Source organism: Onychomys torridus, chromosome 4 (genome assembly GCF_903995425.1).
Source record: "Onychomys torridus chromosome 4, mOncTor1.1, whole genome shotgun sequence".
Taxonomy (NCBI): Eukaryota; Metazoa; Chordata; class Mammalia; order Rodentia; family Cricetidae; genus Onychomys; species Onychomys torridus.
The window spans coordinates 4,740,610-4,753,463 of NC_050446.1; the positions used below are offsets into that span (position 1 = coordinate 4,740,610).

Consider the following 12,854-nt stretch of genomic DNA (forward strand, 5'->3'; position numbering starts at 1 on the left):
CAGCAAGCCCCCAGCAGATGGGTTTGAGGCTTGGAGGCTTTCTAAGGAGATTTTAAAATACATATTTGAAGGTCCAGAAGAATGGTGTTTGTTTTCCCACACTCCCATCATTTCTAGTGGCCAGGGACACTAGTGAATGGAATGGTAGAATTACAGATAGGAAAGAGCATGAGGAAAATGTGTCTTCTTCAGGGAATTCTCCACCATGACAGCAACATTGAAGAGCTTGTTTGGTGACTAAGTCTGGAGAGAAATGGAAACAAGGAGAAGGCTAGGGCCAGCTCCTGGGTGCTTTTCTGTCTACTTTGTCTCTGGCTTTTCATTTGGGTTTGTCCTCCATAAGGTTTTTCCTGTGTGTAATGTGAGTGGCAGGGCCTTCTAGAGCTCGAGTTAATGCTCTGTCCTTCTAGAGCTGGAAATGCCTCTCCTTCTGTGTCTCTTTTCTTTCCCTACCTCTAGGTCTTTGGGGATTGTGTGTGTGTAGCTCTCTGTTATTTAGCTACTTAACTCTTTCCTTTCCAGGTTCTTCTGGTTCTTTTAACCTCCCAAATTCTGGGGACATGTTCATGAACATGCAGAGTCTGAATGGGGATTCTTACCAAGGGTCCCAAGTCGGAGCCAATGTGCAATCACAGGTAGGAGAAATGCCCTAGCTGGGGCCTTTCTGGCAGGGTAGGGTTTGGGCTCAAAACTCCCCACTCTGACCCATGGAAGTGGTCTGCACATCCATGCAGACCCTGTGCTGGGTACATCCAAACGGGACACATTTGCCTACCTCTTAATTCAATGAGAAGTCAAGTGGACAATGCCTTTGATGATTCTAAGCTGATGAACTTTGTGAATGCATTCGGCTCTGGCTTGAGCTCATGGAGATAGTGGGTGGGGTAGGGTGGGGTGGGGTGGGGTCTTTGTTATGACAGAACAGAAGATTGTGTGTGCCTGAGAGGGAGGGGGTGGGAAGAGAGGGAGAGGAAAAGAATGAACAAAAGAACATAGTGCTCTTTTATTCCTGAATTTTTACAAGTCAGGAAACTGAAACCTGAATTCTTAAAGTAGATTCCAGGTTCAACCCCTTTCTTGTCCTCTTAACTGAGAACAAGTGCTCTTAGTCTTATGTATTGGTGTAGGGACAGGTATGTGTCGGGGTGGAGAGATGGATTCAGCATTCATTATCTGTGAGTAGATTTTCACCCACAGCCACACACATTTGCTTGCTGTAGATGATGGAAAGTCTGCATTACTATGAAGATGCTATTGTTTGGCTGGTGTGAAAAACAAAGGTGTGTGAGTTTAAATATGCAAGGAATCTTTGAAATCCCTCCAGTCACATTTGATTGATAAATTTGTCTTTCGTTGAAGATGCTCCACCCTTGTGGCACACATAATTCAAATTGTTCCCTTTTGTAAGTGATGGTGTTTTAATAGATTGAGGTGATGAATTCTGTTCCGTCTCACTTCTAGGTGGATACCCTCCGTCATGTTATCAATCAGACGGGAGGCTACAGTGACGGCCTTGGAGCAAACTCACTGTACAGTCCACATAACTTAAACGTGAGTACCCTGGGGAGCCAGCTGTGGGATGAACAAGTTCATCAGCACTGGACTTGGCTCCACATCTTGTTGTAGTTGGAGGCAGCAGTGTCTTTGCTATGGTTTCATTTTATGGACCTCGGAGCTGTCCTTTGAAACTCACACAGATGCCCAAAAGGAGCTAGTGTCCCATCATCAGTGGGGACTTAAGTACCAGCCCATTAAGATGCCATTTTCTAGCAGCCGGGCTGTGTTCGGGAGATGGTGGGATACAGGTCATTTATCTTCTAATCAAGCAGCAGGAAAATTCCCCAGCACAGAGCAGGTGAAGGTGATAACTCCATTCTTTGGGCAGCTGGCTGGGCTGTGGGCTTGGCGTGCAAAATGTGACCTGTGAGTTCAAAGGCCTCTCCACTTTAATGATAGAGTAACCTTTGCTACTGATTCACAGACTTTCCCTTGCTTCCTATCCTGACATGGATGGGAAATAGCAAACACACAACTCTGGAAAGGAGGTGTCAGGAGCACCCTGTTCTGGGACTCAAGTTGGCCGAAAGGAGGAGAATGGCCTCCCTTTTAGGACCTTCATTTCCTCTAGGAGTAAATATTAATGACTTAAAAAGTGATTGAGGATGTTCAATTGTAAAGGAAAAAAAGGACCATTAAATACTCAAATCTTTTACATTTGAAATGTCAAATCTTTCTTTTGGGTTTATAAATAACTCATAATAACCCACAACAAGCCATATAAAAAGCCTTTTAGTTGCATTTCTCCTTTTTCATTTAAGTGTTTTGAAATGCTTCAGAGAATGTGCGATATCCTTATCAACATGATAAAATATGAAGCTGCGATTGCCTGCAGCATTTTACAGACATGAATTCCATCTTCACTGATGAGGCTTGATAAGACGCTGTTGTATAATACAGTGCATAATCTCAAACCACCAGAGTAAGGATTAATTTATTTTGGAAAAAAAAAAAAAAAGAATACTCGTTGACAACTTCTCCTGCAGCTGCCAGGCAGGGAAGAAATATTGTATATTTGTTGTTTATAAATTTGGATAAAAGAGGACGGATGTTTACTTCAGATGGGATCTCTTAAGGCTTGGATCTGTGTAAGGCTTTCTCTTTCCTAAGGAGACTCTCATACCTGAGGAGAAACAGCTTACCTTCTAGATAGGGACACACATGGGCTTGTCACCACACAACCAGGCATGACTGAAGCTTTCAAAAACAGCTTATTATTTCACCTTATTCCCTTTTCTACGGAATTTGATATCTCAAGCTGCAATTTATTTTTTTCATCTAGAGTACCAGCTCTGTAGGTTGCCTACCCACCCCTCACCCTTGTTCCTAGGGCAGTGGTTCTCAACCTGTAGGTCACAACCCCCTTGAGGTCGAACGACCCTTTCACAGGAGTCACATATCAGACATCCAGCATATCAGATATTTACATTATGACTCATAACAGTAGCAAAATTACCGTTATGAAGTAGCGATGAAAATACTGTTACGGTTAGGGTCACACAGCATGAGGAACTGTGTTTAAGGGTCAAAGCAGTAGACAGGTTGAGGACCGATGTCCTAGAGAAATGAAATGGGCTTTAAATGTAGAACTATGGACCGATGTTCTAGAGAAATGAAATGGGCTTTAAATGTAGAACTATGGAGCAAAACAGAAGACTCGGAGCCCTTTAAAGGACAGCATGGGCTTGGAATGTGGCTCCATGACAGAGAGCTTGCCTAGCATGCTCAAGAGTCTAGGTTCCAGACCCAATTCTAGGAAGCAACAGTGACCACACACACACACCATTGCCATGCCCAAAAGACCTTCAGATGGACAGGAGGGAGGCAGAAAACCTAGGGGCCCTATGTAGCGTGGGGTGTGGGGTGAGGCAGAGTAAAAGCCCAGGTTGGCTGGAGCCTCAGGGACTGGGTGTCATGCAGCTTGCCCTTGCCTTCCCTCAAGAAAGGCCTGCCCCGTCAGTTCTGCTCAGTGTTCCCCAACTCACAAGCACAGCACCTCCCTCTTCTTGACTGACATAAAAATACATAGCGACAAGCTGTCTGCCACAGCAGAAATCTGATCAGACATTGATTTCAGCAATTGCCTCTATAGGGCGAGACAAGAGGCAAATTTGTTTCTGAGTACTGTTAGTGCTGGTGCAGGTCTGAGGCAGGAAGGGCCAGCGGCTCGTGCAGGGCAGCAGCAACATCCCAACCAGGGGCTCCACTTGCAGATAATTGGAAAACCAATTTGAATAGCATGTGCCCCTCCACAGTTCATACATTTTCATTCTGGAAGATCCTATTTGGAGGGAAATTCTGGCCTTCATTTTCCAAGGGTTACATTAGCTGGCTGTCAGGCATGGATGAGAGAAATATGGCACTTTTTCCATGGGAACAGTGATGAAGCTGGCTGGAGTGTCTGTTCCTGGAGCTCGAGGTTGCTCCAAGGCATCATGTTGAGCTTCTCCACTGCATCTTCTGAAAGGCTGCTTTTGAGTAGTGATTTTTACCAGCAGATCAGAGGCCAAGCTCCATGCCAGCTTGGGACTAGCTGAAGTCATCTTCAGCGAGCTGATTTATCACCCAGTCTTTACTTGATGGGATGGATTTGTTTTACATACATTTAATCCCACTTTAACACATGCTTCCAACTCCTGCCAAAGTGGGTTCAGAAAATGCATTTTGCTAATGCATCTTTGCTCTTGTGTTGTCGTCTGGGTGTTTTAAATTGGGGAGTGGAATTAATATGTAGACGTGCACCCACTGAACTGTGCCTCTCCTTTCAGGCTAATGGAGGCTGGCAGGACGCAACAACTCCATCTTCTGTGACTTCTCCTACGGAAGGTCCGGGCAGCGTGCACTCGGATACCTCTAACTAATCCCCGGGGCTTTCCCAGCTGACATGCCTTGATGAGCGCATTCAGAGCAATAGGAGGAGAAGGAAAGCGTTTTGTAACCCACCACCTACAGCTTTACTGTAAACCCTGTCTTCTTTGAGAACTCGGGAAACCTGTTTTTTAAGGAATCATTATCATTTGTATTTAAACTTAAGACACACATGTAAAAGAAAGCACTTTATCCAATTAGGCCAAGATGTAACATTGTTGACAGTTCTGTGACTGTTTCATCATAATTTATTCTCGATCTTTTACATTAATGGTTCCACAGTTGCCAGTTACTTGGCCTTAAGGGTAAGAAGTACCATCTATGCTGGACCCCAGTTATAGAGTAGGCAAGGTTCGCCGTGCTTGAGCCGAACCCTTGCAGATTTCCATGCACTCTTGCTGTTGTCCACATGTCACCAATGGGCTGGGAGGGGAAGCAGTGTCTGCCTGTCTCTCCTGCAAAGGTGTGTTTCAGAACTCCCTGTGTCATGTTTGTGTTGCCATCTCTTACGTTGTGATTAGGTCTAAGACTGGTAGCCTCCTCTCTCCCTCTGAAGCACCAGAGCCGAGAGTCTGCGCTGATGAGACCGCAGAGCCAGACTGTCTTGCTACCCAGGTGAAAACAAGACCTGTCTGGGTTTGACCACGTGTGCCGGCCGGGTGCTGCACAGACTTGTCAAGGTGTGCTCATCCTCTGGGCAGCCTGGAAAGGCCCTGCTCTTGGGAGTGCTGTATATAGTGTAGCAAAAGAGTATTTATACATCCCACCAATCAAAACACAGCTTTATTACCTCATGCGAACTCATACAAACCAATAGAATCCCAACATGTTCTGTAGCTTAGAGCGCTCACTTACTACCTCTGAACAATACTCACGCTGTAGTTTGTCTCTTTCTTATCTTTTTGCATCTTGTAATTAACTCTTTGTTTCCCTTCACAAACTGTAATGTACATTGTAATCTTTTAAAATAAAACTCAGGGTTGCATTTGCAACCCTTAAAAAGCCGAGATCGGCAACATTGGGTCTGACTCTTAACACAGGATCAGCCAAGCTGTTGTAAATACTGAGAAGCGTTTTGAATGTCCTTCATCTTGTTACTAATCCATACAGAAAAAAAAAAAAAAAAAAAAAAAAGAAGAAGAAAAAAAAGGCGGGTTCTTGTGATGTGTTCAGATTCAGTATTCAGCACTGTACATTTCACCCTGTGTGGCGGGCCCTCCCCTCCTTTTTGTATTGTATGCGATTCTGAAACTGACTGAGTCGTGACAATAATTTGTGGCGGTGATTCTGATGTATTAAAAGCGTTCCGTGTTCCTTTCTACTGGCTCACACCCTGGATTGAGAAGTCTTCCTTGTGGTAGTTATATGTAGTTTCAAACATGAATAAACTTTGCTTTCCTGATGAAACCCGGAGGCCATGTGTGTCTCTGCTCCTTGAGCTAGCACAGGCATGGGGTGGGGGTTGGGGGCCCATGTGTTTGCTGGTCTGTGGAGGTGGTGGTGGCAGTGAAGCCAGTCTGTCGGCTGCTGTTCCTGGTGAGGCTTTGGACTGTCCACTAGACCCTCTCACATCCCTTCATTTCCCATGTTTATGGGTTGAGAAACTGAAGCACACACCTGGGACAACCCAGGGCCATCTTGACCCAGGCCTGCCACCTCAGCACTTACGTTCCTCTGACCTAATGGCGACTCCGGAACTTGCTAGACTGTATTTTGAACAGCAAGAGCCATGTCCTGTTCACGTCTTTACCTAGTTGAAGATGAGCAAAGGTTTGGAAAGAGTGGGCCTCACATGTCAATCAAAAGGAGCGCCCCCCCCCCCCTTCTCCCTATGTCTCAATGTTCTCAGTTTGCAATGTGTACAAGTAGCTAGACATTTTTAACAGGGTGGATGTGATTTTTGTGTTACTCAGATTATAATAAAGTCCATATATTTGCATACATGCTTGTCACTAATGTCCAAATCTTTATAATAAAAGAGGCCCATTGCAGATAATTGGCCTGTTTACTATATCTCAAGGAAATTGACTCACAGGAAATCAGATTAATGTTAATCAGTTGCAGCAAATGTCTATGATAAATATATCTGTTTTCCTATTTCAGCTGGTAGAAGCAGGCAGAACAAGGGCTGGGGCCGCCGCCCCCATTAATCTTGCGGCAGTTATTCTGTACAGATAAACTTTATAAAATAGATTGCCCTCCACAGCTGTCCTCCCTCGTGTGGGTGCTCAGCCTGCCCATAGGAATCTCTCCCATGGCTAAACAATTATTTGCATGATTCAATTAGCTTGTAGGTTAGCCTTTCTTATCTTTGTACATAAAATAATCCCTGGGCTTTTGTGGAAATATCACATACAGATACACACACACACACACACACACACACATACACACACACACACACACACACACAAACACACACACACACACACACACACGCAAATTCATCTTCCTTAGCATTCCCAGACACCCAAAGATCATCTTGGCTTTTGTCCTGGGTCAGCATGTTGAAAGAAACACTCACTAGAATTTACTGGGGATGTCTTAGCACTTGGCAGGAATATGGGAAGAGCTGTGGTTATATTCTAGGGACACTGATGTGCTTGCTGGCTTAGAAGATGCTTGTGCCCCTCCTTGCTTTTCATCTCCTCTGGGAGAGACATTGGGTGACTACATTGGCCTTCCTGCCAGCCTCTGAGGGTTACTGGGATAGCTATAGTTTATAGGCTTTGAAGAGCACATGGGCATTGGCCCCAAGAATCTTGTGTGGATTTAGTGGTGGATTTTTGGTAGATTTCAGCTGGGTACCTTTCCTGGATTAAACAATGAGTTAGGAACAAACCCAGAGACAATGAAGTCAGTCCCACCCCATGGGAGCTGGATTCCTGGAGTCTTGCTCTGCTGGTTCTGGAAGCCAATGTTTCATGAGGTGTTGGGAAGATAGATAAGACCCACCCAAGGAGTCAAAGGAAATAACAGCAGGGGGCCACTTGAACCAGCCACTGGTAGGCAAGGGGCCCTGGACAATGGTGGATGGATAAGAACACAGGTGCTTGTGCGAGAATGTGTGCTCACAGTATCTGGAGCTTCAGCACACCAGCAGCTGCTCATTTCTAATGGTGTCCTTCGCATGGAGACACCCAGGACCTCCTGTCTCTTTTGTCTGAGTCGGAGGAACTATGTACTAGAGAAGCCCTTCTATGTGGAAGTGATGTCAGGATTGGATTCCAAGGTTTGTGGAGGGGTAAATGTGTGCTGCCATATCTTAGGAAGGAATCATCCTGGACACGTGGCCTCTGTTTTTTGATCATCTCTCATTCCTAGGCCAGCATTGCTGACCTTCCAGTTACCATTGGTAGCAGGAACAAGAGTCTCTAGTAAATGATGGCCATTATGCCTCCAGTGTGAAGTCCTTTCTGGGATGTGGCCAGGGGTATCCTTTGTTGTCCCCCTAGACCTTACCTGATTCTCCACCCATGCCTGAGTGTACAAAGGTGTGTGTGATGATGACATGTTGTGTAGTACCACATGTCTTCACTTCACCAAGTGAAGGGATGAGTGATAGAAAGAACCAGGTCAGGCCTGGCACTGTGACTAGTGACAGGCAGAGTACTTTCCTAAGGCTGCTGTAGCAGGGACTGAGCACAAGGCTGGAGCATGACCCCTATGGGAACTTTATTGGTACAGGGTCCTGTGCCTGGACTCTATGTGCTCATGATGTCTCTCCAGGTCCCTGGTTCTGCCCAGCTCTGGCCACTGCCCCCTTGATGGTTCTGCCTTACAGCCCACCAGGCTCTTGTCCGTTATTCCCTAGAATGCACTCTAACCAGGTAACACCACGCACATGGTGGTGCGCATCATATGCCCCAGTGTACAAGGATCGCTAGAGCTGCTCCTCTTAAGCTGTCCATTTCTATAAGGGGAATCTAAGGCTCAAAGAAGGGATGCCACCCCACCAAGGTTGGCCAAATACAGAAACAGATTTTAAGTCTGGGTGTGTCTGAATCCAACCTAAATTTTTTGTTTTTTGTATGTATGTGTGTGTATGTTCACATGTGTGTGGGTGCTCATATATACAAAAATGCATCTGCGCCCATGCATGTGTATGCGTGTGAAGGTCTGAAGTTGACCTTAATTACTCTCCACCCTATTTATTGAGTCAGGGTCTCTCCCTGAAGCCTCTATGTGGGATCATGGCTGCTGTGCCTGCCTGACTTCTTCCTATGTGAGCTCGTGGACCATGAGCCCTAGTCCTCATACTTGCACAGTGAGCTCTTTATCCATTGAGCAGTCTCCCCGCTCTCCGACCCCATGTCTGGTCAGTGTCTCTTTTCTGTTACATGGGGCCTGTGAGCTTTCTAGGTCTATTGACCACTGCTAAACCCAAGGTGTCAATCAAATAGAGCCAGGAATGGGTTCCACAGGAACTTAAGGCCAATGACAGGCCTGCAGTTTGATCTCAGGTAGTCTTGGTCCCAGTGACCTGCTCCCTGCCTGGTGAGTTGGCTGATAAGCAGGGAACTTGCTTCCAGACATGCCCAAGTGCAGAGCCAGGAGCCTGTTCCTGTAGCTGGAGTTTTCCTGTGTCCACCCGGCTCCTGCAGACTTATATTACTTATAAACTGTATGGCTGTGGCAGTTGCTATCTAGTTCTTATATCTTAAATTAACCCATTTCTATTAATCTATAAGTTGCCATGTGGCTTGTGGCTTACTGGTACTTTTACATCTTGTTTCCTCTGTGTCTGACTCCTGACTCCACCTTCCTCTTCCCAGAATCCTCCTCTCTGTTTATCCTGCCTATACTATATTTCTTGCCTGGCTACTGGCCAATCAGCATTTTATTTATTAATCAAATCTGAGTAACACATTCACAGCATACAGAGCAATATCCACAGCCTGTTCCCTCAGTCAGATGGGCACTACCAGTCAGATCTACAGCATAGCTGCATGGTTAAGAGGGCTGCAGGACCTAGCACCCAGGAATCTGGGCTCCTATTGGACACTATCTGGGTCTGGTTCTGGCTCTGTCACATACAAGCTGTGTGTGTACTTGAGCAAATCACATGACCTTCCTGTGTATCAGCTTCCTTAGTGGTTGCAGGCCTACCTCCTAGCATGGCATGGTCAGGCACACTGGTACTGTGCCCTGCAGATAATCCTGCTGTGTTTGGAGTCTCTGATAGCCATTAGTCCCTGACTTGCCCCAGGACAAGCAGTGCTGTGGTGGCTTGAATAGGAATAGCCCCCATAGACTCATGTGTTTGAATGCTTGGGCCATAGGGAATGTCATTAGGAAGTGTGGCCTTGTTGGAGGAAGAATGTCATTGTGGGAGCAGGCTTTATGGTCTCTTATATGCTCAAGCTGTGCCCAGTGTAAAATGCAGTCTCCTGCTATCTGTGTATCAAGATGTAGAATTCAGGTCTGGAGAGATGGCTTAGGGGTTAAGAGCACTGGCTGTTCTTCCAGAGGATCTGGGTTCAATTCCCAACACTCACATGGCAGCTCACACCTGTCTGTAACTCCAGTTCCAGGGGATCCAACACCCTCACATAGACATTCATGCAGGCAAAACACCAGTCAAATGCTCATAAAATAAAAGATAATAATAATAAATTTTTAAAAAGAGTAAAAAAAAAATGTAGAACTCTCAGCTCCTTCTCCTGCACCATGTCTCCCAGCATATTGCCATGCTTAAACATCTGAAACTGTAAGCCAGCCCAATTAAATGTTTTCCTTTATAAGAGTTGTCATAGTCATGGTATCTCTTCACAACAAACAAAACCCTGAGACAGGTATGCACTCAAATTCCTCCTCATGTTGATCTCACACTATTGTTAAAACCCAGGCAGAGCCAGCGATGGTGACGCATGCCTTTAATCCCAGCAGTTGGGAGGCAGAGGCAGGTGGATCTCTGTGAGTTCCAGGCCAGCCTGGTCTACAGAGTGAGTTCCAGGACAGGCACCAAAACTACACAGAGAAACCCTGTCTCTAAAAAAATAAAAACAAACAAACAAAAAACTAGGCAGATGCATTTTGTATCCAAGCACCACCCTGCAGGACAAAGAGCTAGGGCACCCAAACCTGGCTGAGTTCTGCCACTCAGCAGCCGTGTGTGACCTTGGGCATGACACCTCTGAAGCCTTGGTTTCCTAGTCAAATGGTAACCCCATTCCTGCCTACCTCATAGGTAAGTACAGACAGAGTGACCCCACATGGTGTGGTGTGTAGGATGGGGCCTTTCTCCTTTCACAGCTGCTCACTGATGGGATAAAGAGGGCAAGACTGAGACACTTCCACCATCAAGAAGAGTCAGCTCCCTAGTGAGCTCTGTGAGTGGTTTGTCCTGCCGGCTATCCCCACACCTCCAGGCTAGACCTGAGCAGAGGCCTCACCTCTGTGCCATCTCAGGAAATAATAAAAGCCTGGTTCTTTTTTCCTGGTTAAATTTCAACAGAAAGTGTACGCATCATTAAATATGGAAATCCAGAATTTTATTAGCAATCTGCTAGATCTGAACTGACGCCAATTAAACAAAAAAGATATCATTTATAAAAAGGCAGAGTTCAACTTGTATTAAATATGAAATGCAATTTTCTCCTGGTTTTGATTTATTACTGGCGGTCCATTGTTCAAAGAAGCATGTTATATTTCAATAGAGAAATATTGTTTATTCATTAATATTTTAAAACAGGCTTATTGCTGTGCATGGCTCTCTCCGAATGAAACTTATGATTTAAAACATGAATTAATAAACACATTTGAAAGTGTTAGACGAGATCACAGCCTCTCATTTTTCATTTTCCTGGGAGCATATTAAATTTTTATAATTCTGCACCTACAGTTTTTTCTTTTAAATAAAGACACAGATTCCGAATTACTCTGCTAATTTTAGGTACCTGAGAGAAGGAAGCAGTGTCATGGGGACCAGAGTCAGGATGGCAGAATCCTCCAGAAGATGGGTTTTTCTTTGTAACATTCATAAATCAAAATGAACGAGCTTTGTGTGGGAGGCAGTGTTCCTGGATGTGAAGATACTGGCTGGAGTGGACCCACTCATGGGGCTGTGTGGGTGGTGTGTGTATGTGCCTCAGTTGCAACACAGTGATAGAAACATGGGCACATCAGCTGGCTGGCCAAGTGTGTGCAAACTGATTGCTTCTCAGTTGGTCAGTCCAGTGGACAAGTGGTATCTCTTGAGCACCTACTGTGTGCTGTGCAGCTGACTGGCTTCTGGGATGTGCTGTCACCATGATCTTCTTACCTGTCTCTTCCCAAGCAGCTGCTTGAGTCATTTCCCCACCAGACCCTGAACCTGGTGACTTTCTTCATAGTCACCCTCCTACACACACACAGTAACAATGCTTTCTATGTGATAGCCCTGAGGGAATGTTTGTGGAAATGCTGGTAGGTGGGGAACCTGGGGAAAAGGGGACCTCTGCAGGCAGCGAGAGATGCACAGCCTGCTTGAGGACCAAGGAGCAATGGAGGCCCAGGTAGGTCAGTAGAGAGTGTGTCTTGAAGACCTCCCATTCCTGGGGTCCCCAGACCATCTTGAGGTCTGCTCACTGCTGCCTCCCAATGACACATGTGCCATCCCTATCCCATACAATAGGGAAGGAAGAAAGCCTGGGAGGGAAGACTTGTCCAAGTGGCAGGATCAAGAAGATACCTGTCTCTAGGGTTTAGCCAGGTTCACATCTCCTCTAAAGAATGCTCAGGAATCTGGACTGTGGTGACACATGCCTTTAGTCCCAGTGCTATAAAGGTAGAGGCCAACCTGGTCTTCAGAGCAAGTTCCAGGACAGCCAGGGATACACAGAGAAGCCCTGTCTTGAAAAACAAATGAACAAACAGAAAGGAAGGAAGGAATGAGGGAAGGAAGGAAGGGAGGGAGGGAGGAAGAGAGGGAGGGAGGGAGGGAGGAAGGGAAGAAGGAAGGAAGGAAGGAAGGAAAGAAGGAAGGGAGGGAAGAAGGAAGGAAGGAGGAAGGAAGGAAGGCAGGAAGGAAGGGAGGAAGAAGGAAGGAAGGCAGGAAGGAAGGGAGGAGAAAAGGAAAGAGTGCTTGAGAGAGGCCTGTGCCAGGAGATCACTTCCTAAACATAACACCAGTAGCACAGACACTGAGAGAAACAATCAATCAATGGGACCTCCTGAACTTAGAAGTTTCTGTAAGGCAAAGGACACGGTCAATAAGACAAAATGACAGCCCACAGAATAGGAAAAGGTCTTCACCAACCCCACATCCCACAAAGGGCTGATCTCCAAAATATATAAAGAACTCAAGAAACTAGACATCAAAATACCTAACAGTCCAATTAAAAAATGGGCTATAGAGCTAAACAGAATTCTCCACAGAAGAATCTCAAATGATCAAAAGACATTTAAGGAATTGTTCAACATCCTTAGTCATCAGGAAAATACAAATC

At 45.7% G+C, this 12,854-nt stretch overlaps 1 protein-coding gene across 2 annotated transcripts in view; it reads left to right on the top strand.

Annotated features, from left to right (window-relative positions):
* The window catches only part of Pbx3 (PBX homeobox 3), a 190,730-nt gene extending 184,892 nt beyond the window's left edge, over positions 1-5,838 (top strand). Inside the window, exons 7-9 of one of the 2 annotated variants that reach the window (XM_036184530.1) lie at positions 523-635; positions 1,462-1,551; positions 4,326-5,838. In XM_036184530.1, coding sequence (XP_036040423.1) covers positions 523-635; positions 1,462-1,551; positions 4,326-4,418 — 296 coding nt within the window. In that variant the 3' untranslated portion in view covers positions 4,419-5,838. The remainder of the gene's footprint in view (positions 1-522; positions 636-1,461; positions 1,552-4,325) is intronic. The other variant, XM_036184531.1, reaches the window with a different exon arrangement.
* Positions 5,839-12,854: the final 7,016 nt, after the last annotated feature.